Below are 26,557 nucleotides of genomic sequence, written 5' to 3'. Positions count from 1 at the left end.
TCTTCATATGAGCTGTATATCAAGTGCACAGACAGCCTAATGCAGGAGTCACCAATTTTGTCCATAAGGGGGCCAGCGTGGCTGCAGGTTTTCATTCCTTTAGAGAATGAAGATTCTACTTGTTTAATCTGTTGGTCTTCACACAACTGATTACATTACTGAGTTACATGAGGTGTGAACTTTGAACTTTGTGTATGCAGCTAAGAGTTGATGTAAAAGTTAAGGTTAACAGTGGTTGTGTGTGGGAAAAATTAAGGGGTCCCAGTTGTAACTTACCCAATGTTTTGTTCATTTTCTCTCTGCCACTTATTCCACATAAGCCCAGTTGCACCTCTGATTCATATTAGGTGGATAAAACAGGATTTTTATACCTTTCCTCAGAGTGGATCGGTCTCATTATTTTGGCCCAGGGCCATGAGTGGCCCCTTTAAGAGGCACTTCCTCCCGTGGGCTCCAGGGGGCAGAACTTTGCCTTCAATGTCGCCCCCCTCCCCTCCTTTCTTGTTGCTGCAGAGGACTCAGCAGGCAGCGCATTAGCGAGGCTTTTTTAGTTGCATCGGATCGCCCAGGATGTGGGGCGCGGAGTCCTGCTGCACTCGGATCCGCGCTCATGGAAGCGCGTACGGGGGAAGGCGAGCTGCGGAGAGGCCGCTAGGCGCTGCTCACTGCGGGCAGGGGGTGGAGGTAATGATGGCTTGATTCGCTCCTTTGAAAAACGCTGCATCCACCATGAATTCGCCCCCGCTTTCTGGGCGCTGGGAAGCTGGCTTCTCTTCACTCCGCTTGGGTCGTAGCAGCGAGTAGCGAGAAAGGCTTGAAAACGCTTATCAAGATGGCAGCTGCATTTGGAGATAATGTTCCTAGCGGTCTGGTGTTGGTGGGCCAATGTATTTAGCGCCTGTGCGCTGCTGTCGTCGATTCTCGGTACTCCTGGCTATTTTGCATTCAGCTTGCTTTAATGAGTATCTCTCCCAGAATGAAACCCAGTATCAGCTAACAGCGCTCAGCAGCAGCAGCAGCACACGTGGAGAGCAGCAGGAGGGCAAAAAAACCACGTCTACTACTTTTCGCGCAAGTTTGCATGTAATTCTGTGAGTGGCAGTTAACATTAGCTTTAGTGAGCGTGCGCGTTTTAATTCTCCCCAAGAGTCGGAAGAACAAAGTAAAGTTAAGCTGTGTCAGAAACGTTCACTGAGGAATCCGTCCATTAATGGAATGCGAGGCGACCCTGCAGCTGCTGCTTGAACCGTTTCGTCTCAAAGCCCAGCACACAAAGCCCCCGGAGAAACTGGAGGAAACATGGCAGAGGAGAAGCCCGGAGCCGTGGACGTGGACATAGACCCTGACTTCGAGCCCCAGAAGAGGCCGCGCTCCTGCACCTGGCCGCTGCCTCGACCCGAGTCCAGCGCGGGCAAAGCAGAGCCGAGCGAGGCGGACATTATCCCCGAGGAAGAGGATGATGAAGGCGTTCTGGAGTGCCGTGTGGTCAGCAGCAGCAGCAGCGGCGGCGACAGCAGCACGCACGCAGTGGAGATACCGAGCTATCAGCAGGGCGAGCAGAAACACAGCAGCGCTGCTGCTCCTGCACCACAGGCTAATAACGCTGCTTATGCTGCTGCTGCTTCCTCTGACAGAGGTACTTACGGCTCCCCAGTTAGTGCCCAGCCACTGGCCCCTGCAGGCAGCGACTCCAGCCTAACCAGTCTTGGGCCTCAGCAGCCCAGAAAATCATCCGCCCGCAGAAATGCATGGGGCAACTATTCTTATGCAGATCTCATCACTCAAGCCATCGAGAGCTCGCCTGAGAAAAGACTGACTTTGGCCCAGATATATGACTGGATGGTCAGATCTGTGCCATACTTCAAGGACAAAGGTGACAGCAACAGCTCTGCGGGTTGGAAGGTAGGTCCACTGCACATTAGACCTCTGGAGTATTTGGTTGTTGTTGTTGTTGTTATGATTATGGTTATTATTATTATAACTATGACTACAACTATTGAAATTGATTATTATTACTACTACTACAACAGCTATTATTTTTAGTAGTAGTAGTAGTAGTACTGCTTCTACTGCTATATTACTGCGTTTTCATTCCAATAATGGCATGCATATTATCTTGTAATATTGTTTTTTCTACTATGTGGAAAGTGTAATGGTACAGTGCCAGGAAAATGAATTACTTATGGGGTTGTGGGGCTTGCTGATTAACTGGGTGATGTCAGGGATACGCCATAGGGCGTTTTAGTAACACTAGATAAATAGAGCAAGGTTGCAAATGATAACCCCCCATTTCATTTGTTCAGATGAGTATTACTTGTATCTCACACTAACATATAGGGGTTATAGGCACAGACAGCAGAAATGTAGCTTTGCGAAAGAGAACACCCTCACCAGTATTGTGGGCTGTTGTCAAGATAAAGAGCTATGATCTGCATGATTTAAAAAACAAACAAAAATCAACATGCCTAAACAGCAGGACCCGGCTCCAGTCTAAACTTACCTGTCCCTCAAATGGCGTCATGCAGTTATAAATGGGGAAAAAAACAAACTCACCGTTGTAGGTACTGTAATATGATCAAATCAGTAGAACTGCAGAGCACAAAGCACAGGAGGTGAAAGCATGTCAGTACATCAGAAATGCCTCCTGTTTGAGTACAGATGTCCATGCAAGCTACTGTATATTAGACAGTTGTATGTATCTAGAACTCTGGGAGGTGTCCTGTTTTTTCTTGTTATGCACATGATTGTGCAAAGAGCTTTCATTGTACTTGGTACTCTCATTCTTGTTTGATTTCAGGGATTAGCTTGGCCAGGAAAGCAATTTATCCAGCATGGGTTCAAGTCTAATGAATACTTGGATTTGAATTGGAGGCAAACCTCTTGAAATCTCTTTACAGTCCTGCAGTTTTGAGAGCAGAAAAGAGAGGAAATCATGTATTATAGTAGATGGAATTCTACTACGATCATGCACCGATAGCCGAAACATTAAAACCACTTCTTTGTGTCTCCATTCCTTATCCATTTTATCAGCTCCATTTATCATATAGGAGCACTGTAACTTTACAGTTACTGACTGCAGTCCATCTGTTTCTCTGTATACTTTTGTTAGACCCCTTTCACTCTGTTCTACAATGGTAAAGACCCCCTCAGGACCACCACAGGGCAAGTATTATTTGGTATTGGTCTGTGTTGCACTGGTCTGAGTGGATCAGACACAGCAGTGCAACCGGAGTTTAATAGCTGCTCTGTGGTGGTCCTGTAAGGGTCTTGACCATTGAAGAATAGGGTAAAAGGGGGCTAACAAAGTATGCAGAGAAACAGATTGATTACAGTCTGTAACTGTAGAGCCACAAAATATTCCTATACTATATGTGGTATAAAATGGACAGTGAGGGTAGAAACAAGGAGGTGGTTTTAATGTTATGGCTAAACAGTGTATGGTATTTGTTTTAAAACAGGAGAGGGCCAAAGAGTATGATCATTGATTTACAGCTGCTCATTTCACCATTATGTTATGTGTTTGAGGAAGCATCATCATTCTAGAATGAATTCAGTCAGCATTTAATGGGACACATATATATATATATATATATATATATATATATATATATATATATATATATATATATATATATATATATATAAAAAAATTCTGTTATAATAATTAGGCACTGTAGTGAGATATGCCCTGGAGTTGAGTTGGTATTTATCATCTGCATGTGCCACAGAGCTTTTGCATCTCCCTGCATCTGAGTGAGGGGGAGGGAAAGCAAAGAAAAGCCAGGAGGATTTTGTTGGTGCAGGCTTTGTAATTGGTTGTTCCAGCCCCACCTCCGTTTCCTATTGGTTGGTGACTTCAGCATAGGAATCAATCAGCTGACTGGAAACTATGTAGGTCAATGTGTAGCAAAATGTGAGGAGCTTGGTGTTTGACTCTGAGATCGAGCTTTGTGTAAACTGGCGGCGCTCCAGTCCTCTTCTGAGTGGTGCTTTGCTGAAAAGGGACAGCAGCATGGCTTCGGGAGGATGGGGGAGGGAAGCACTAGAGATTGCAGCCCATTATTAGAGCCATTTTATTTATAGCTAGTAGTCATTCTGAAAGGAAGAAAAGGAAGACAAAAATTTAAGCAGGAATTTCACCAGTTCTTTTTAAGTCTGTAGTGTTCAGGAACTGATGAATCCAGTCAGCTAACAAAGTGAATGTAAATGTTGTGCTGAGCTCTGACCTTCGAATATCTTTTCTATTGCCTTTTAACAATGAGATTGTTTAAAACTTGAATAGTCGATTATAGGCCAAATGCCATCCTGGAGTCTGATTATTTAAATTGTCTTTCTTTATTAAATAAGCAAAGACAGTTTAAATAGGACTCTAGATGACACTTTCTTTGCCACATGAGATGGATTGCTGCATTTTCTGTTTGATGACTAAACCATTATTATGCACAACCTAGTATGTTATGCTGTGCTTCAAATTTATGCTCTTTCATAAAGCAGTGGGTCGGTATAGTACCCTGTCTAAAGATGCTCATCTGATCAAGTACGATGAAAAAAAAAAAAAGAGCTGTCTAACAGACTAACAATTTTTCTGTCTTTGTAATACAATAAGAGTAAAATTGAGGCATAGGCTGTTGCCAGATAAGTGAGAGTTGCAACATGCTGCATTCATTCTGGGGAATTTTTGCAGATCTTGACTGTTTTGTCCTGTAGCTTTAATGTGGCCCATATTTGTCCAATACTGTTGATCATACCTGGACCTAACGTCATGATTACAGGACTAAGCTATGTATTTACATGGGCTAGGCTCATACAGAAAATCCTCTGAGAAAAATGTATATGGCATTATGTAGGTGTACAGTCTCTGAAGTAGGAGTGGGGAATCTTTACCATCAAGCTCAAAGGGAAAGGCAGTAGCTATATTTTGTGTACTTTGTTGGTGGGTTTAGATGAAGGCCGCTTTAGATAAAGTACATGTAGTGTATATACTATATTTGAGATATACTTAAAATATAGTAGGTATACTCAAGGTATACAAAGGTACACTCAAACTCTTCACTCTTTCTATTCGGTATTTGTAAAGGAATTCAGGATGACCTTTCATGATGAATGGACCAGCAGAAATGCTCAAATTGAAAACAAATCTCTAAATTAACTTGTATCAAAAATGAAGAACATTATTGCTTTCTACTGGAAAGCTGCCATTTTGGAAACACTTATTACGATTTGGCCAACACCAATTTTAGAATTGGTTAAAACATCTATTTACTGTAGCACATCCAGAGACAGCTTGATGATCGTTTTTTTTTTTTTTTTTTTTTTTTTTTTTTTGTTTATTGAAGCCATTTTATTTACAGCTGCATCACCTTTGTTCTTGAAGGTGATTACTGTTATATCCTTTGTTAACACAGAGCAACTTGTTACTCCACCCCGAGCTAAGAGGTGAGATATTTAGATTCATTTGTTTACAAACCATGACTTTATACAAAACAGTGACGGCTTAAGAGACTAGCAGTTAGTTCTGGTCTACCACTAAGGAGGATGCCGTTTCTTTCATAGTAGATGGTAGATGATGGCTGTTTGTTGCCACTGAATCATAGAATTAATATATATATATATATATATATATATATATATATATATATATATATATATATATATATATATATATATATAAAAACTGATGAAGAAAGCTAGATTGCTTTGGCTGTGGTGCTCTTATCCAGATGTTGGCAGCTGTAGCATATTGTTGCTGTCATAACTCTCTGAACCTCTCTGAAGTGATATACTGCAGAGACACTCTGGTCAAACTGAGAACTTCAACCATGTCTACATCTGCTCCTGTTTTCATAAAGCATGCTTACTTGCATCCTACAGCAGTACTGCAGTAGTCTGAAGTGAGTCTTTCTGGTTTAAAGTCAGGAAAGCTTCCTTCTGATGGTGTATCTTGAAGATGGGAACTTTTGGAAAGACTACACCTGCTTTGGGGCTCCTAAAGGTTGTATGATGTAAATGTAAAGCATACTGTAGTGTAGAAAGGGCAGCTTACAAATGGTGTAAAAACTAAAATTAATTTTAAAAGAAGGAGAGTTATGAGTTTTTCAGTCGTGTAATTGTTTTGCACATTGAATTCAATGTGGATCTTCAAATTTAAAAATGTTAATGTTTGTTGTTTTAGTGCTTTTTTTGGGGCTTGTCAATCTCACTCACTGTAATATTCCGTTTATTGTTGCTTATTTTGTGTATAGATCATCTGTGATGTCTATTAGAATGATTACAATAATTTGAGATCAAAATGCTGCTTTTGCTGAATTATATTTTTCTTGTATTCTCAGAAATATAGCTATGATAATGTCACTGGGGCAGTATCCCTCTTATCACTGGGGTGGTACCCACTCTCACTATCTTTAGTCAGGGGAGATATTTATACCATAATCCACTGAAGTTAGTTTTTTTTTTTTTTTAGGTTGTATTGACCCCATACACCAGTGTAGAAAAGAGGTGAAGAAGAGGGTGCAGGCAGGATGGAGTGGGTGGAGACGGGTGTCAGAGCTGATGTGTTACAGAAGGATAGCAGCAAGAGTGAAAGGGAAGGTTTACAAGACAGTATTGTGCCCTGCTATGATGTATGGTTTGGAGACTGTGGCTCTGTCTAAAAGACCAGAGGCTGAGCTGGAAGTGGCGGAGATGAATGCTGAGATTTTCGTTGGGAGTGACAAGGAGTGACAAGATTAGAAATGAGCAGATCAGAGGGACAGTGAAGGTGGAGCAGTTTGGAGATAAAGCCAGAGAGGCCAGGTTGAGATGGTTTGGACATGTGTTGAGGAGGAATAGTGGATATATTGGTCAAAGAATGTTGGAGATGGAGCTGCTGGGCAGAAGGAGAAGAGGTAGACCTCAGAGATGGTTTATGGATGTAGTGAAGGTGGACATGGAGATGGTTGGTGTAAAAGTAGAGGAGGCAGTGGATAGGGCAAGATGGAGGTAGATGATCCGCTGTGGCGATGCCTAAAGGGAGCGGTTGAAAGAAGAAGACGAAGATTGACTCCATACACCACGTCTCATCTCTTTTTATTTTATTATTATATTTTGAAATGTTAGGTTTTGAAAAGTTAGAAATATGTACTTTTCACCTGGGAAAACATATTTAAGGTACGCAATTGGACGTTAAAACACTACTGTACAGTTCAGGGTACATGTTTGTACCTGCACTGAAAAATGTATGTGCACTTTTTTCTAACCATCTACGTATGACCACAATATTTGTCCAGGCATTGTTCTTCATGATCTGAAAAAGTTCAGCCACTTAACAAACAAGTGGAGGGGAATCAGATTAGTTGTTAAATCCAGTCAATATTGGCCTGCTTAGCTAAGTATAAAAGGAAAACTGCTCACGCATGTTAAGAATGACATGTGAGGTGTGTTCTCCTCTGAGAGCAGAAAGTTCCCTGTGGATTAAATCCAGTAATAGGCTTGAAGCAAAGGCTTTAGCGAAGGTTAAGTGTCACCATGCCAGTCCATTCACTCTTTTAGAAGCCTGGGCAGGGTCACGCCAGAAACAATCACAACACAGAACTTTACCAGTGAATTGGAAGTATTTGAAGACAAGATATGCAGATATGCACCATTATTTTGTGTGTTTCTGGGGCTTGATAAGTTAGAAGAGACAGAATGCACGCATAGTGTTACATAAAGTATAAAAACATTTATATTCAATGTTTTACATGCTGAGCTACAGTAAAACCAATTAAACAGAACCAGTAAATGATCTTTGTAATGAGACATCCGGCTGGTTCAAATCCTGTAAGTGCATCATGATATCCTCAGTATGCTTATAAAAGTTTATTGTAATCTAGTTTATCATGATGCAATAAAATATTGTCATTGTCCTCCCTTGAGGGAAGCTGTAATGGATAAGTGTGGGAGACCGACAGAGAGAGACCGACAGAGAGAGCGAGAGCGCGCGACACAGAGAGAGAGCGAGAGCGCGCAACGGGGAGGGGGGGGGTCGACGGGGAGGGGGAGACCGACAGACAGAGAGAGAGAGAGGGACAGACAGGGGGAAGCCGACAGAGAGAGACCGACAGACAGAGCGAGAGCGCACAACGCAGAGAGAGAGCGGGGGGGGTCGACGGGGAGGGGGGAGACCGACAGAGAGAGAGAGGGACCGACAGAGAGAGAGAGAGAGAGGGACCGACAGAGAGAGGGACAGACAGGGGGGAGACCGACGGGGGGAAGCCGACAGAGACGGAGAGAGACCGACAGAGAGGGGGGTGACCGACAGAGAGAGCGAGAGCGCGCGACAGACAGAGAGGCAGGCAGAGAAAGAGAGAGACCAGGTGAGAGAGAGAGAGAGAGAGAGAGAGAGAGAGACTGACAGAGAGAGAGAGACAGCGAGAGAGAGAGCGACCGACCGTCAGACAGAGAGGCAGGCAGAGAAAGAGAGAGACCAGGTGAGAGAGAGAGAGAGAGAGAGAGAGACTGACAGAGAGAGAGAGAGAGAGACTGACAGAGAGAGAGAGAGAGAGACTGACACAGAGAGAGAGAGAGAGAGAGAGACTGACACACAGAGAGAGAAACCGACCGTCAGACAGTGAGAGGGGGGGGAGACCAACGGGGGGGCGGGTGGAGCGAGAGACTGACCGTCAGAGAGAGAGAGAGAGACAGCGAGAGAGAGACCGACCGTCAGACAGAGAGAGAGAGGCAGAGAAAGAGAGAGACCAAGTGAGGGAGAGACTGACACAGAGAGAGAGACTGACACAGAGAGAGAGACTGACACAGGGAGAGAGAGAGAGAGAGAGAGAGAGAGAGACTGACAGAGAGAGACTGACAGAGGGGGAGAGGGAGCGAAAGACTGACCGTCAGACAGAGAGAGAGAGACCGACCGTCAGACAGAGAGGCAGGCAGAGAAAGAGACCGACTGACCGTCAGACAGAGAGGCAGGCAGAGAAAGAGAGACCAGGTGAGAGAGAGAGAGAGAGAGAGACTGACAGAGAGAGAGAGAGAGACTGACAGAGAGAGACTAACACAGAGAGAGAGAGAGACTGACATACAGAGAGAGAGAGCGAGAGACCGACCGTCAGACAGTGAGAGGGGGGGGAGCGAGAGACTGACCGTCAGAGAGAGAGAGAGAGACAGCGAGAGAGAGACCGACCGTCAGACAGAGAGAGAGAGAGAGAGAGAGAGAGAGAGGCAGAGAAAGAGAGAGACCAAGTGAGGGAGAGACTGACACAGAGAGAGAGAGAGACTGACACAGGGAGAGAGACTGACACAGGGAGAGAGAGAGAGACTGACAGAGAGAGACTGAGAGACTGACTGAGAGACTGACAGAGAGAGAGAGACTGACACAGAGAGGGAGAGAGAGAGGCACAGGCAGACAGAGAGAGAGAGACCGAGTGAGAGAGAGTGACCAACAGAGAGGGAGAGCGAGAGACCGACTGTCAGACAGAGAGAGAGAGAGAGAGAGACTGACACACAGAGAGAGAGAGAGACTGACACACAGAGAGAGACTGACACAGAGAGAGAGTGAGAGAGAGACTGACACAGAGAGGGAGAGAGAGAGAGAGGCACAGGCAGACAGAGAGAGAGAGAGACCGAGTGAGAGAGAGTAACCAACAGAGAGGGAGAGTGAGAGACCGACTGTCAGACAGAGAGAGCGAGACAGCGAGAGTGAGAGACCGACTGTCAGACAGAGAGAGAGAGGGGCAGGCAGGCAGGCAGGCAGAGAGACGGAGAAAGGGAGGAAGAGAAAGAGAGGGAATGGGAGAGAGGGAGGGAAGAGGGAATGGGAGAGAGGGAGGGAAGAGGGAGTGGGAGAGAGGGAGGGAAGAGGGAGGGAAGAGAGAGAGAGGCAGGCAGGCAGAGAGACGGAGAAAGGGAGGAAAGAGGAAGAGAGAGAGAGGGAAGAGGGAATGGGAGAGAGGGAAGAGGGAGTCGGAGAGAGAGAGAGGGAAGAGGAAGAGAGAGACAGAGGGAGGCAGGCAGACAGAGACCGAGGGAGAGAGGGAGGCAGGCGGACAGAGACAGAGGGAGGGAATTGGAAGAGGGAGTGTGAGAGAGATGGAAGAGGAAGAGGCAGAGAGAGAGAGAGAGAGCTGGAGAGAGGAAGAGGGAGTATGAGAGAGATGGAGAGAAAGGGGAGGAAGAGGGAGTATGAGAGAGACTGAGAGAGGGAGGGAAGAGGGAGTGTGAGAGAGACGGAGAGAGAGGGAGGGAAGAGGGAGTGTGAGAGAGACGGGGAGAGAGGGAGGGAAGAGGAAGAGGGAGTGTGAGAGAGAGAGGGAAGAGGAAGAGAGTGTGAGAGAGAGAGAGAGAAACAAGCCTCATTTGTGTATGTTCATCATCTTCAGTCATGCCTGAAGTACTGCACAAAATTGTGTTGTGCATCTTACTGTTACTGTTCTTGTAGAATGGTGGCGATATGCACATCATTGTAAATTGACAACATTTTTGCAGCATGATAAATGACATCCTGATGTTCATGCTGCTGAGAGATTTTTTTAGCTGATATTAATTTTAGCAACATTTTCATTTCCTGACAGTCAGAAAGTTCACAATTCCTGCAAATATGAAATATATGAATGAATATGAATAATATATGAATAGATCTATTTTGCAAAAAAAAAACTCAGTGGTTGAATACAGTAGCTCAAGTATTTTATATATCTTAAAACTGGCCTGTTTCCTGCCATGCATGTATAGCACACAGTTTTCAGTTTTGTCTCGGGCCAACTACTACAGTAGCAGGCAGTTTAAGATGCTGTAAACACTTTCCAGCTTATTTATTTTAGTTAATTTATTAACTGCTATATTCTCATGTTAATTTCAGTTGAAGGTTCAACAGCTATCCTCTCCTGTTTTACAGAACTCCATCCGACATAACTTGTCACTCCACAGTCGATTTGTCAGGGTCCAAAATGAAGGCACAGGGAAGAGCTCATGGTGGATGGTCAACCCAGATGGCGGGAAGTGTGGCAAAGTCCCACGCAGACGTGCCGTTTCCATGGACAATAGCAACAAGCTCATCAAGAGCGCCCGTGGCCGTGCTGCAAAGAAGAAAGCTGCTCTTCAGGCTGCTCAGGATGGGAGCTCTGAGAGCTCCTCCAGCCTCTCCAAATGGACTGGGAGTCCTACATCGCGCAGCAGTGACGAGTTTGACACCTGGACAGACTTCCGCTCCCGTACTAACTCCAATGCCAGCACCATAAGTGGCCGACTGTCTCCAATCCTGGCCAACCTGGAGGTGGACGAGGTTCCTGATGATGATTCGCCTCTCTCTCCCATGTTATACTCCAGTCCAAGCAGCATGTCTCCTTCCACTGGTCTGACGGAGCTTCCCCGACTAGCTGATCTTGCAGGTACCATGAATCTTAACGATGGCCTCCCTGACAACCTAATGGATGACCTTCTTGACAACATCAGTCTAACAGCTTCACAGTCTCCAGGCCAAGATGACAGTGGAGCCAGTCTACAAGGAAGCCCCGTGTTTACTTTCAGCTGCTCTGGCAGCAGTCTTGGGGTTCCCTCTGGCAGCTATGGTCCCAACTCCATGTTCAGCACGTCCTCGGTCTCGGGCCTTCGCCAGTCGCCCATGCAAACCATCCAGGAGAACAAGCAGGCCACTTTTCACTTCAGTAAGCAGAGCCTACAAGATCTGCTCAGCACTGAGCCACATAGCCACAGTGATGTCCTTCTCACCCAATCTGACCCATTGATATCACAAGCCAGTGCCTCCATCACCTCTCAGAGCTCCCGCCGCAGTGCCCTGCAAGCAGGGCCTGGGGGGCAAGCTGGGCTCAAGAAGTCCTCGCTGTCTGGATGGCGAGTGAATGGAGTCTTGGGATCAACAAGTGAGTCAGACTACCAAAGCTTGATCAAACAGCATCTCCAACAGTCTCCCTCCAGGAGCACATCTATGCAGCTCAGTTCTTCTGATTCCTTGTTGTCAGGTCTCAATGGTATTGTGCCCTGCATTCAGTCTGCATCTCAGGACCGATTTTCCACTGACCTAGATCTCGAAGCTTTCAGCAGTAGCCTTGATTGTGACATGGACACCATCATCCGGAATGATCTGATGGATGCTGAAGGTTTGGAGTTCAGCTTTGATTCTCATCTCGTTTCCAGTCAGAATGCGAACCTGAATTCAAGTAGTCTCTCGAGTACCAAACAAACCTCTTCCCAAAGCTGGGTACCAGGCTGACCAGCTGAGAACCTGGAATGTACTTACAGGGCAGAACAATGCTTCACAGACTGTCCTGTCCTTTCAACCACTGTCCTGTGCAAAGGACGTGTACAGTAAGCCCTAGAAATGCTATTTGAAAACTACTGGAATGAGTTTATTCATTTTACTTACTTATACAGTTGCTGTTGTGATGGTTTTGTGGCCATATGTTGTGAATCATCATGATCTAGGTTTGGAAACAATGGGCTTGAAATCTAGAAGTGCTTGCATTGTGACTTTGTCATCAAGGACAAGGTTTAAAGGGACCCATCTGAAGAAGGACTGTGGTGCAGCTGGAAAGTTCTCTGAAGATTTTAATAAAGATATAAGAAGCCTCCCTTTTTTCTTTATTAAAAAAAACAGGCCTAGAGAAATATATACAGAAGAACAATGGTTAGGTTTAGCTGATTATTTGTAACCCTAGTTTAGGAGATTCATGTTCTCGCCATTGACAGAAATTGACAGAAATGTTGACAGAAACACTTGTCTTCTGCCAAACCGGTCATCATTTTGTAGATTGATGGCCTGTTTACAGCACAACTCCAGAGAATGTTACTGTTGTTGTCTTCACAATTATTGTTTTTGTTGAGCCTTCATACTAATTTGTAAACTATAAAAAGGGAAGAAAGGTATCATGTACGTGATGTATCCTTGACTCCTTTCAAAGAAGAGTGAAAGAAGACCAGTTGATGAGCTGTATTAATGTGATGTATAAAACACTCTGTTCTTTCTCTGGTGCACTGCATTAACATTCTTTTAAACACTCAATTGTGCATTTTGTTCAGCTCAAAGTACTTGATCCTGTCCATTTTCTCCATCACCTCCATTCTGACCTCACCTGAAAGACTGATCATTTTAAAGTAGTTTTTGTGAAGTATATGTTGAAATGTTTAGCATATTTATTCCAGAGGTTAGAAATTGTACAAATACAGATAAGGATTTCAGAACACTGATTTAAAGGCCACTACACATTTGTGTATAGCTGAAAACCACCATTTATAAGCTTATAAGGCTGCGAAGGCACATTTTAGCCTTTTATTTGTACATATCTGCACACTAGGTGGTGCTTTGACAAAAGAGCATCATTTCTGCTCTAATGGCAATATGCAGCAAGAATTTTCACTACGCAGACCCATTTTAGTATTGTAGACAAGTTAGGATGCTTACACGGACTGTATTTTACCTACTCATGTTGTTGAACATGCAAACCAACCAATTTTGTTCACCAACAGTGAGGCTACAGTTTGTTTGTTCAGTAGTAGTGCCATTCAGGGATCCCCATCACTTGTTAACATGGCAGATTTGCAGTTGTTACTTTATTATGGTTGAATGTATATTTGTTGTGTTCAGTTCAGTTTCGCACCCATCACTCCAACATGTAACATCTCATGCACTGATGTTCAGTCTTTTCATGACTTGTGTTGAGTTAGAGTGGCGTTCATTGTTTACATAATTCCACTGTGCTTTTACAACCATACACAGTATTGAAGTTCAATCACCAGAACTTGGGATAATTTGAAGTTTTTATTCACAGCCCTTTGGAAGATGTGTGCTGATTTCATTGTATGTTGTTAATGCATCGAGAGGAAATTCAGACAAATGCAAATTAGAAAAGTTTTAATTTTAATTTTTTTTTGTACGTATCATATACTCTACATGCCTCGCTGTATTGAACCAATTTATTGATAGTTACACTTGGGTGTGTAAAATATCCCTCTGCATTTCCATTTTGAATAAGTTAGATAGTACAAGAAGGTATGGTGCATGTAAATAAAGCTTTGTACAGCACTATGATTATCTTGGGTCCTTTTTGTCTTTCAGTAACTATGGAGTATTAAAACAAGTGCTGGAGTCCTCCTGGAGATGCATAGCTCTGCACAGGCTGGCATTTACGATGCTCTAATGTACCTGATTCAATTCATAAAAGGCTATAGAATTACCTAATGACTTGAATCAAGGAAAATGCTGTACAGTGCAGTTTGAGAACCCTGGTAAGAATATGAAATTAAATATTTGAACATTTATCTTGTGTACACTGCCACAATTGTACTTACACATTTACTATGTGTGTTGCAAAAAATGTGTAATAACAAGGTAGATGCCATTTATTAGTCTTATCATGTGTAGGTGCATTTGAATGTGCGCCAGCTGGTATTCTGTGGAAATGTGAAGGTGTGTATTGGAACAGTCAGTCAATACAGAGAGTGCTTAATCAGCTCATTAAAGCTTTCTAACCATGATGAAGGCTTCAGCTTGAAAACATCCACATAATGTTATCTATCTGGTCTTGCTGGGTAAGCCTGTCTATTGATAATGAAGAAGTAAGCCCTAGAATGCTTAATTAAAACCTGCCTGTGCTCTTTAGGCCGTGTCTGATGAAAATGTTCATGAGCCCAAGTTTTCCGCTGGCTTTGGCATTTCAAGTGGCCCTAGGATCACATCTTAAATATAGCATATTGAACCCCAGCCAAAAAAAGGGTGAATGAACACTGTGGTTGAATTTTCCACACAAATTTACAGACCTTATAATTTTACTTCCTTTGTTATGGTTTTTATTGGACCACTGTTTACCAGCTCTGAGGTGTAGTGAATACTGCCTTGTAATTCAGTACACTGCTTTTCACCCTATCTCTACCCAGTCATGTCCTTGTGTGTCTTCCAGTGCGTTGTCCTGTTGCTCTGGCCATCAGCCTGTATGTGATCTGCTCTGTTTCGACACTTTGATCTTTCTTCTGTGATTAAAGCAGTTGTGGTTATTCAAGAAACCATGTAGTGCACGTCGTTATTTCCTGTTAGCAGCATCCACTCAGGGGCGGCTGTGCTAGCTTTAGAGGCTTAATAAATGTCAGATCTGCCTGCAGAGACTGCAGAGAGATACAGCATCGCTGCAAAGGACATGCTATTAAATGGTGTCTTTCTGGGTTTGTTTTGTAAATAAGCGCAGGGGAACGTTAATGCACATTTGACGCAAATGGCATTCATTCACAGCGGTGTGTTTGAACCGAAATTCATTCACAGCGTCCTACAATGCTTGTGTGGCTCTGAAGTGTCCTGTAGGGAAGAAAATGATGGGGAGTATTCCCACCCTCGGTGACAATAGATGTAAAGTGTGCCATATGTCCTTGTGCAGTCATTGGTGGGCACCTTGGTGATGATTTCTCATTGGATATAGGCTACCTTTGCTGAGAACCAATCAGTTGTGCTGTATCCAAGTGAAATGGGGATGTTGAGCTATTTAAAACCATACTGGGGGAAAGTAAGACGAATGTGATGAATTTGATTTTAAAGCACTATACCATATAGCCCAGTACAAAGCCCCAGGATTTTACATATTTCAGCTTTTTTCCTGCGTATTGATCTAATTAGAAAAACCTAACCGTATTACATTTAAAATCATGAAGAGAAAGGAAGAAAGTGTGTGAAATCTGTTGAGAATGACAAAATGTTAGAATAAAAATATAAACAAAATTCTTGGCTATTGCCCTTTATTAACATAATGTGCATATTCGTTATAAATGTGCAGCGCAAAATGAAAATAACACGCAGCCCACTGACCTAGATTTCAAACTCATAATCTTCACTCGGTTGTATATCCTTAAATAGACTGGTTAATTTAATATTCAATGAATTAATTAAGAAATGGGATTTACTGTGTGCGTTCTGCTTTAACTGTTAGGCAGAAAGAGCCTTAACGTCTTCTGTCGTCCAGAATGGAAAATAAACTTACCTGTATCAAATGTTTTTTTTTTTCTCCGCTCAGCTTTAATACAGGGTGAATCGGTAATGCCTTTAAACGTTAGCTGTCTAAGTTAGTCTGTCCGCCTCTGTACTAACCTATAGACCTACATACGTGACCTCGAATAGGTCCTCCGCTCTGTTCTGGAGGATGAAGAGGAGGAGAGGACATCTCTTAAATCTCTCTTTTTTAATCTGTGATGTGTACAGAATTGATATCAATGAGCGTCCATCTCCCCCTGCAGGTAGAAAAATGAACAGCACCACGAAGAAACGACTATGAGTGCTAGCAGGCTAAAACAATTCGCCAGGGATTGTTTTTATTTGTTGTTTTATATGAGGTTTAACTATACGGCTATACGTACAAGTGCAGATCAGTGCAGTTACAATGATGATGTGCAGTTAAAGGGGAAATAACACCTATTTTAAACGTTTTAAAAACGTTTTTGCGAAAATCACTGAGATCTAAACCGCCATTATGAATGGTTGGATGTTGTTCATTGTAGACATTCAATGTGAAATTCCACCAATTTTTCAAAATGTATCATGAATTCAGTCTTTGAAATGTAAACAGTCATTGAGACTGGTTTGATGTGAAATGGTTAATTGTAGAGAAACATAAAACTGATTTCTTTACAGCGGCGATAGGAACCAGGGGTCAAAATGTCTTTAACAAATATAGCCATTTTATTTACTATACAAAACCACCTTTAACCTACACGTGGCTTCTGAGTTTTATATGTAATTTAGATGACAAAATCCTTCAGGGACTTTTGCCAATGCGTTCAGTGCATGTATCCTTCTGTCGTGAAAGCTTTAAAATAAAAGTTTAGCACAAAACTATCATACAACAGACATCAGGCACCGTATATCCCATATCATGTAATTACTTTCTGTGAGGGAGCTTTCAGATGTGTTAAACTAGATGTCTGGTTCCTATCACCACCACTGTGAACAATTATGACTCAGCAATTTTTTCTAAAACGGACCATTTCACATCAAACCACTTATACGACATTTTTTTACGTCTCAGCCATTTAACTGGACAGACATTTTGAACAATAAACGGAGTTCTCCTTTAACTTAATCTTTTTAGTGGTGATGAACAGACGTCGCGACGTCTGACACAAAAGCAGACAACCGAAAACCACCAGAAAACCTGCACGCAGACCGAAAACCACCAGTAAACCTGCACGCAGTTTTTATTTGAAATGTTGATAATCCATGGATGGATGGATGGATGGATGGATGTTGATAATGGTTATGATAACAAAAGTGAGTATTTGTGGCTAATTTGCCTTAGAACACCTTTATCTCTATGCATTTGATTTGAAACTAAAATACCTGTTTGGTAATTCAAAACTGGAGTAAAACAATATCTCAAGACATCAGAAACGTTCTCGTAATCATCTGATGATTTCTGTGAGGCAGGGAGGCTGGCAGGCGTTTTGCGTTGGGTTGGGTTGCTGAAATGTCAAGCAGCGTATACGTAATGCGAACGATAACGTCATGCAAAATGATTTGCCTTTTTTATTATTAAAAATTATTTTGTATCTAATTTACATCTAACAGAACTGTAATACATCAAACAGAACAGTAATAAAGTGCTTTCATGAGGCGAGAGATGACAACATACACGCTTCACGAGCACATCAGACCTGACTCACACCCTCTCTCTGCTCGGAGGAACGTAATGCAAATGAGCTGAGTGGTGACCAATCAGATTGTTAAAATGTGGTGCGGTAACTAACTGCGTCACGCCCACAGTCACACAGTGGTATTTAACACTGAAACTCACTCTGAGTGGGAGATTTAACGGTTGATAAAAACTTCATTATTACATTAAATGAGTATTAGGCTGCTTTGGAGCTCTGGCCTAGAAGTCTGCTTAGACTTTCTCTCTCTGCTCACTCCTGAAAATACAGAGTTCACTTAAACAGTGGAGGGCTGCTGCAGATTTTTAGATCATAAAAATACTCCACTCTTAAACAAGCGCACATGGGTATTTAGTTTGTTCAAATTGCTATGAAGTCCAGAATGTTCCATAATTATTGTTCTTTTTTTAAGGTTACAGTCCTGAAATCATTCAATCAAATCATATCAAGTCGCTCCAGATGACTGTTTTATGTCTTACCACTATGCTGAAAATTTTGAAAAATTGGTGGAATTCCCCTTTAATGGGTAGTAGGCCCATGTGTGTTATTTGTGTTAGCCATTGAGCTGCACTGGGTTGCTCTACTAGGGCACATTGTCTAGTCTCCATGGTCACGATAGGACAACACTGCACCTCTTCACTGAATGGACAAAGAACAGTAGTCAACCACAGAGAGGCTGTAGGCATTTTGACGACATTACACATTGAAGTAAAAGAAGAAAAAAGACTACTAAGACTGGATAAGCAAACAGTACAGACTTACTCAAATCTGAATTCTCTCAGACATGGTCAAAGCCAGGACATACAAAGTCTCTTCCTCAGTGAAGGTGGAGCAGCTTGAGGCAGAACTGTTTTCCCAGCTCCAGGCTCTGAAGAGTGAGATTGAGAAAAAAGAAACTGTGCACGGAATATCCACAAAGTCTCACAGGTGAGAGTAGCCAACACTATTACCAAAACTACTGGACAATCATATAATTTAGTTTAATCTGATGTTTACACTGTTACTTCTACAGCTCTGTTCATATTCCAAAGGATGTGTCTTATTTTCGCATGGAAAGACAGCAAGTTCTCCACAGAGGACTCCAGGTGAGGTTTATTTTAACGATTTCCATCAGATTGCACTGATACATTTCTACAAAATTACATGGCTAAGATTCAAAGAGTGGTTTGATATTTAATGCTTCATCATAGAGAAACTTACCATGTCAGAATTGCTCACAGTAGTGGTGATAGGAACCAGATATTTGAAGTGTTTACTTGGCAACAGTAGTGGACAGTAACTAAGTAAATGTAATTTGTTACTGTACTTAAGTAGGTTTTTTTCTGTACTTGTACTTCTTGTATTGAAGTATTTCCATTTTGGGCAACTTTTTACTTTCACTCCACTATATTTCAAAGTCAAATATCGTACTTTTTACTCCACTAAATTTTGCGAAATCTGTTATTCCTTTTGGTTTATGTGTGTATAAAAACGTAACATGTCAAACCGAAAGAAGCAGAAAGCAAGAACACCAATCAGGGCACAGTGGCACTTTGAGCTTTGGTCATACCGACCCAGTGCAAGCACATGGCTCAACATCAGTGCAGCAGTGTAAAATTTTGGGAGAGCCTATTCAACATAAATGATGGGACTAACCTAACTTTGAGTAAATAGACCACAATATAGAAATATGTACACATATGCAGTTGTGACTGATATGTCTTTTTTCTGAATTTATACAAACATTATTTCATTTTATAGTAAATTAGTTTGGGCTAGTTTATGTTTATGAACAGAGACCTATAGATCAATACAGTAAAGGAAACTCATTTGTGAAACTGAGTTTAAAGCAAGTTTTTATTAAACTTAAACTTGTAAGTTGTAAATAAATATTAAACTGAAGCTTTGCTTGTTCGCAGAAAGTTATTTCAGAGCCACTCGGTTCTACCTGATGCAAACTGTTTGCCTTCAGTGTTTTGTGCTTATGATCATTTTAATAGATGTCAGCATCACTAATTAATGACATTCTATTAAAAGACTGGTTTACCAAGAGAGACGCTGGAGGATTTTCACCTAAAATGAGTTTATGAAGTAAGAGTTTTGTTATAAAGATGATAATAGGACATTAGGGTCATAATTAATCTTTTAGTACTTTTACTTTTGATACTTAAGTACATTTAAAGGCAAATACATTTGTACTTTTTCTCAAGTGGAGGTCTAAAGGGAGGAACTTCTACTTTTGCTGGAGTAATATTTTACCTTGAGTAACTTCTACTTTAACTCAAGTACATGGTTTGTGTATTTCTTCCATCACTGCTTGGCAATAGAAGCTGCATCACAGAAAGTTGTTATGTGAAATGGTTATGAATATGTTGCCTGGTGTTTGAGACGTTGTTATGCAATAGTTTTAACATAAGGTTTTGGCTTGAAACTTATTTTAAAAATCCATTCATGTTTAAATGCAAGGTGGAAGGTAAATTCCCTAAGAAAACCTTTTTTTTTCAGATTTAGCAGATTTTATCATGATCAGCATTACATATATAAACACTCAGATAATGTGTGGAGGTTCATTGGTCAGGTTTGAAAACTAAATAAAATGACTAATATGAATATTTGGATCATAGACATCACAACCCCTGGTTCCTATAACCAACACTGTATCAAAATTCTAGTTTGTAAATGTCTCTACATAATAAACTATTCACATCAAACCACTCTAAATGACTTTGTTTACATCTTGTCATTGAATTCTGAGAAACCTTGAAAGGTCGGAGGGATTCTCCTTTAGGACATAATGCAATTATGTATTTTTTAGGTTTAGTTTTTCACATTTTTTTATGATTTTGGTCAGTATTTTATGGGAGTGTAACCAGGATGTGCATTAACTATAGGTTGCAGGTGTGAAACCTGTAGTATCCCAAGCAGAGGTCATCCAGAGAGAGCTGAAAAGCTGCCTTGGCCAAGAGTACACACCTGAGAGCCTACCACTGTTACTGCACCAGGTAGACTTTTGTCCTGTTGTGGTCCTGGACGGCAAAAAAATCCTGAAAGTGCAATTTGGTGATTTCCCTCTTCAAACACACCTACACTCTTAAAAATAAAGGTGTTGAGAAGAGTTCTTTGGAGTGGTGCCCTAGAATAACCACTTCTTACGCTTAATTGTGAGGAACCTTGTTCTTCTTTTTTTTAAAGAACCTTTGCATAATGTAATGATTCTATGCAAGATGGAGGCCCAAACCAATGGAAACCTTTGCTTACTTTTAAGAAAGTGTTAAACCTGGTATCTGCTCAGATGAATTCAGGTATGAGGATGACAATAAACTGTGCTGGTCTTTGGTCCTCCAGTAATGATCTGGATGCCTATGAAGTGAAATATGGATTTCTTTTTCAATATTTCATTGTAAACACTCTTTAAAGAGTTGGTGTCATTCACTGGAGCACAGGAATAGGATATCATGTTAACTTTTTCTTTCTGTGCCGTGACACATTTTTGTGTGAAACTTGGTATCAAGGAGGGTCTCTGAGCTAGCTAAGCTGGTGGTGGAAGGTGGAGGTGAAACATGATATAACTGATTTATTATTGGTGACAGTAATAAGATGTTTTTGAGGAAGTCAAAAATCATTACACTTTACAGTAAAACAAAAATTTAGTCTTTTAAATGATATGATAAATTGTGAAACCTGAAAAATTCAGGTTTACTTTAATGCCAAACAGTTTCTACAGATTGCTTATGCTCACATACATATCAGTTCTTCACAGACCGAGCATATCAGCTGGCCCAGTATAAATACCAGCTTATGTTGAGATGGAGGAGATTCTGTCGGCATTCCATCATCCTGCAGCAATTATATCCTCAGTATAAGGTAATCTAAATTATATAACTTACTTTGTGCAAAGTATGATCCCTACCTGTATATGTTGTATATGATTGAATTCTTCTGACTTGGCATTGTCTAGGAGCACATGACTCAATTGGCAACTGAATTTGAAGATGCTCTGCAGAGGGCTCGCAGGCTTGCTGTGTCCAGAGAAAAGGCTCTTTTAGGCACTGGCTACCCCGTCAATGTGGTTACACAGGAAGATGTGGTCATCTATTTGCAGTGGCTTATTTGCCACCTACACTCAGTTAAGACTATACACAACTTCCTGCATGTGAGTGTATGTACAGACCCTGTATGCATAAATACAACCCCAATTCCAATGAAGTCGGGACGTTGTGTAAAACATAAATAAAAACAGAATACAATGATTTGCAAATCCTTTTCAATCTATATTCAATTGAACACCACAAAGACAAGATATTTAATGTTCCAACGGATACATTGTTGTTTTTTGCAAATCTTCACTCATTTTGAATTTGATGCCTGCAACACGTTCCAAAGAAGCTGGGACAGGGGCATGTTTACCACTGTGTTACATCACTTTTCCTTTTAACACTCAATAAGCGTTTGGGAACTGAGGACACTAATTGTTGAAGCTTTGTAGGAGGAATTCTTTCCCATTCTTGCTTGATGTACAACTTCAGTTGCTCAACAGTCCGGGGTCTCTGTTGTCATATTTTGTGCTTCCTAATGCACCACACATTTTCAACGGGAGACAGGTCTGGACTACAGGCAGGCCAGTGTAGTACCCGCACTCTTTTACTACGAAGCCACGCTGTTGTAACATGTGCAGAATGTGGCTTGGCATTGTCTTGCTGAAATAAGCAGGGACGTCCCTGACAAAGACGTTGCTCAGATGGCAGCATATGTTGCTCCAAAACCTGTATGTACCTTTCAGCATTAACGGTGCCTTCACAGATGTGCAAGTTACCCATGCCATGGACACTAACACACCGTCATACCATCAGAGATGCTGGCTTTTGAACTTTCTGCTGATAACAATCCGTACAGTCCTTTTCCTCTTTGGCCCAGAGGACACGGTGTTCATGATTTCCAAAAACAATTTGAAATGTGGACTCGTCAGACCACAGGACACTTTTCTACTTTGCGTCAGTCCATCTCAGATGAGCTTGGGCCCAGAGAAGCCGGCAGCATTTCTGGGTGTTGTTGATATATGGCTTTCACTTTGCGAGTTTTAACTTGCGAACTGTGTTCACTGACAATGGTTTTCTGAAGTGTTCCTGAGCCCATGTGGTAATAGCATGTAATAACAGAATGATGTCGGTTTTTAATGCAGTGCTGCCTGAGGGATCGAAGGTCATGGGCATTCATTGTTGGTTTTCTGCCTTGCCACTTACTTGCAGAGATTTCTCCAGATTCCCTGAATCTTTTGATGATATTATGGACTGTAGATGATGAAATCCTTAAATACCTTGCAATTGCATGTTGAGAAATGTTGTTCTTAAACTGTTGGACTATTTGCTCACGCAGTTGTTCACAAATTGGTAAGCGTTGCCCCATCCTTGCTTCTGAACATCTGAGTCTTTCAGGGATGCTCACTTTATACCCAATCATGACACTCACCTGTTTCCAATTAACCTGTTTACCTGTGGAATGTACCAAACAGGTGTTTTTTGAGCATTCCTCAACTTTCCCAGTCTTTTGTTACCCCTGTCCCAACTTCTTTTTGGAATGTGTTGCAGGCATCAAATTCAAAATGAGTGAATATTTGCAAAAAACAATGTTTATCCATTTGAACATTAAATATCTTTCTTTGTAGTGTATTCAATTGAATATAGGTTGAAAAGGATTTGCAAATTATCGTGTTCTGTTTTTGTTTATGTTGTACACAATTTCCCAACTTAATTGGAATTGGGGTTGTATTTCTGCCAGTTTGTGTTGCTTAAAAGTGTTTATGAAGAGCTTATGTTAAAGGTTTGATTTGATATAGGTGATTCATTATCTTCCTTTGTGTGAGAGGAGAGAAGCAGACAGCAACAGTACACCAGACTTAAGCTCTCCTGGGGAGTTTTCAGGTGAGATTACTCCACAGTGTTGGACTATAGTCAAGACTTATGCTTAAATAACCCACAAGCTCACACTAAGGTAGAGCACAGTTGACATGGAATGTTAGTATGAGGTCAATAAGAAAGGAATAGTACACTCATAAATCTACTTTACACAATTTTCACTTTACACCAAATGTAGTCAGTTAACTAAGATTTGTCTGAAGTTTACTTCTTTAGTTTTGCTTTTAGCCACAAGATTAATGTCACTAACAAACAGTGGAAGTTTATACCCCACCAACTAGCAAACTACCTGAATCATCACATGTTATCTAACTGTGTTCAGGGGAATTTCACAGATTTCTCAAATGTTTTACATCATTAAATCATTAAGGTATAAACAAAGTCATTCAGAATGGTTTGGTATTAAACATGCCATTCAAGACAAGATTACTGAGTCAGATTTGTTGTGTCAGTCAGTAGTGGTGATAGGAACCAGACACCCAGAGTTAAATGCCTCTGAAAGTGTTTTAAGAGTTTAATGCCTCACAGAAAGTTATTACATGAAATGGTTATGAATATGCTGCCTGAGGCCTGAGACATTGTTTTATGTTCTAAAAAGATTTTGTCATCCAAAATCCATTCTTGGCAAAGAAATACATGCAGGGCAATGTAGAAATCACAACAGACCTCAAAATAATGTGTTATCTCAGTTAAGTACTATACAATGTCCTTTTGTACATATTAAGTTTAAGCTTTTATTATTTGTTGCCTATAGTGCAAAACTAGAAAAGCTAATTTCGGACATCAAATGACATTTGAGATAAGTGCAAAATTCATTTTGCAGAACTACTTCAACCCCATTGCTTGATTTGAATTGCGCTCTATGCCTTTGTTTTGTCACAATAATGTTCTCTCATTGTCTTATCAGGGATGTTTGTATCATCATCTAAAGTGCCCCGACAATCTGTAAAATTAGACGAATTCCAAGATCAACTGCAGCACTTACTTTCACATTATAACATCCAGTACAACGTGCAGTCCATCAAGACTTCTGCTGATCAGATGGAACTCTTCAGCATGGTATTGGCAAACGTATTATCAAATTGTAGTGTTCAAGAACACTATTAACAACACGGTTTGTACACACATCATAACAGGAGCCTACATACAGTACTGTGTAAAGTCAGAAAGTGCCCTTCATTTACTAAATTTCCAGTCAAAATAGACATCCAGTGCAACTTATTCATTTTTATATGTTAGGTTGAAAAAACAGAAAGGACATGTTTATAAGAAAATTACATAGAAGCCAGAAATAAATATTATATCATTTTTTTAGTAATCAATGCCCACCCTTTGCCTTTATTATAGCTACCATTCCTTTCCACACTGCCAAAGTTCAGTTTTTGAAGTTGGGTGCATTTTCTGCTTTTCACCAGCCAATTAATCCCAATCACATTTGAAGATGTTTAGATCTGGACTCTGTGATGATCAGTCCATTGTTCTAAAAAGACCAGCAGGGTATTTGTTTGATTTGCAGGTTTTCTTCTTTTGTCTGTTTCCTTTTACTGGCTTCTTGACAGCTATACATCCTTTAAGACCTATAGTGTTAGGATGGACAGAAACACCTGTGGATTTTTTCAGATCTGAAACGAGAATGGAGCTTGATTTTCTCCTCTCTCTCTCAAAGATGAAAGCTGTTCACCATCAAGCTGTGAAAGTGCTGTTCATCTGATGGTGACAGTACTGGTGGTCTACCAGGTCTTGCAGTTGTTAGGAGTCAAAGTTTCTTTATATATTTTAATTATTTCTCCAGTTTTGAAAACTGACTTTTCACTTACTTTCCTTTGATGTTTGCTTTCCTTATAAAAATGAATTATCAAATGTCCATAGCAAAATCTCTTGAACAATGAAGAACTGGCATGCTTACTTACTTAATGGCAGTTTTTACCAGAAATAAAATAAATAAGGAGTGGTTTCTGACTTTTTGGTTGTACTTTAAATTGGGAGCAGGTTTATTTAGCATTATGCTAATTATTCTGTTTTGCTTAGGTCACCTATGAGTTTAGGACCATCTTCAAAGATCAAGATTTGATGAATACCTTTCTGCAGTATAATAGCACTGAGGCTATAGACAAGAAGTGGGGAAGGAGAAGCCCAAACATGGCTCTCAGAAAGGAGTCCAACTGGATTCCCCATATCCAGGTGTGTCACTGACCCTGTAAATCATCCCTCAAATGTCAAGTACTTCTAAATCATGTGATCTTTGATCTATTGTGAAGCCATGTTTTGAAGGTGGGCAGTTTTTACATAAAGTTTAGTGTGTGGCATTTTTTTTTTTAAACTTTTTTTTCTTTGGACTAAAAACAGGTGAAACCAAAGAGAGACCCCTGGCAACAGAAACAAATGTCCAAACTGGAAGAGTTGAAATGCGTGGATGAATTTCTTCAGCTGCACTACAGGTCCTGCGAGGTGAATTAATAAAGGTGTTTCAGATGGTGTTCTGAGTGTTATTTGGTGATGTTTTAATTTATGGAATCTCTAAGCAATCATTGTTTTTTTTCAGTCCTTGAACATGTATCATGCTTTGTGGACCCTGAATTGTTTCTTTTTAAGGAATCAGATGTCCAGAGAGTAACTGAAATCCTGAAGCAGCATGCAGTATTTGCCTGTGAGCCGGAGTCCATGGGGCTTTTAGCAATGACCTCAAGGCTGACAGCAGCTTCTGCTGCCTCTAACATATGGAGAAGCATCTATAACATTGCACAGGCATGACGCTGGTTGAAATTCTAGATGAAAATGTTTCATGCGGTTGATGCAGTTGCGATTCATTTCTCTTTTTCCATTCAATGCAAATGATTTTAACATTTCAGGAAACCAGTGGCAAAGTGTCTGATGTGTCTGAGCAAGAAAGATGGAAAAAGGCTAAAAAGAAAAATCTAAGGTAATATTTAGAATTTTACGCATACCTTGGGATTTCTCATTATTTCTGATATTAGCAGTGCCATATCAGGTTAGAGCAAATCATATAAGGCTAGTTTAAATTGTAAACTGTAAACCACAAACCAAATGTAGACCTTCATCAT

At 41.1% G+C, this 26,557-nt stretch overlaps 2 protein-coding genes across 5 annotated transcripts in view; both read left to right on the top strand.

The window, feature by feature from the left end:
• Window positions 1–394: 394 nt before the first annotated feature.
• On the top strand, window positions 395–14,979 carry foxo3a (forkhead box O3A). The gene is made up of 2 exons (XM_017699929.2): window positions 395–1,902; window positions 10,859–14,979. The coding sequence occupies exons 1-2, from the start codon at window positions 1,300–1,302 to the stop codon at window positions 12,191–12,193; spliced, it is 1,938 nt and encodes a 645-aa protein (XP_017555418.1). The 5' UTR covers window positions 395–1,299; the 3' UTR covers window positions 12,194–14,979.
• A 2,110-nt stretch (window positions 14,980–17,089) lies between these two features.
• The window catches only part of si:ch73-242m19.1, a 31,184-nt gene continuing 21,716 nt past the window's right edge, over window positions 17,090–26,557 (top strand). For 2 of the 4 annotated variants that reach the window (XM_037542177.1, XM_017699928.2), the window contains exons 1-12: window positions 17,090–17,224; window positions 18,387–18,531; window positions 18,617–18,689; window positions 20,475–20,585; window positions 21,334–21,447; window positions 21,542–21,736; window positions 23,417–23,501; window positions 24,403–24,554; window positions 25,524–25,676; window positions 25,842–25,943; window positions 26,088–26,240; window positions 26,345–26,415. In XM_037542177.1, the coding sequence (XP_037398074.1) occupies window positions 17,161–17,224; window positions 18,387–18,531; window positions 18,617–18,689; window positions 20,475–20,585; window positions 21,334–21,447; window positions 21,542–21,736; window positions 23,417–23,501; window positions 24,403–24,554; window positions 25,524–25,676; window positions 25,842–25,943; window positions 26,088–26,240; window positions 26,345–26,415 (1,418 nt within the window). In that variant the 5' untranslated portion in view covers window positions 17,090–17,160. Of the gene's footprint in view, window positions 17,225–18,227; window positions 18,532–18,616; window positions 18,690–20,474; window positions 20,586–21,333; window positions 21,448–21,541; window positions 21,737–23,416; window positions 23,502–24,402; window positions 24,555–25,523; window positions 25,677–25,841; window positions 25,944–26,087; window positions 26,241–26,344; window positions 26,416–26,557 lie in introns of those variants that run through there. The other 2 variants (XM_037542178.1, XM_017699926.2) reach the window with 2 other exon arrangements.

The sequence above is a fragment of the Pygocentrus nattereri genome, chromosome 10 (assembly GCF_015220715.1).
Source record: "Pygocentrus nattereri isolate fPygNat1 chromosome 10, fPygNat1.pri, whole genome shotgun sequence".
Lineage (NCBI taxonomy): Eukaryota > Metazoa > Chordata > Actinopteri > Characiformes > Serrasalmidae > Pygocentrus > Pygocentrus nattereri.
Note: the sequence above shows the minus strand (reverse complement) of the source record. Positions and strands in the feature narration are given on the sequence as shown.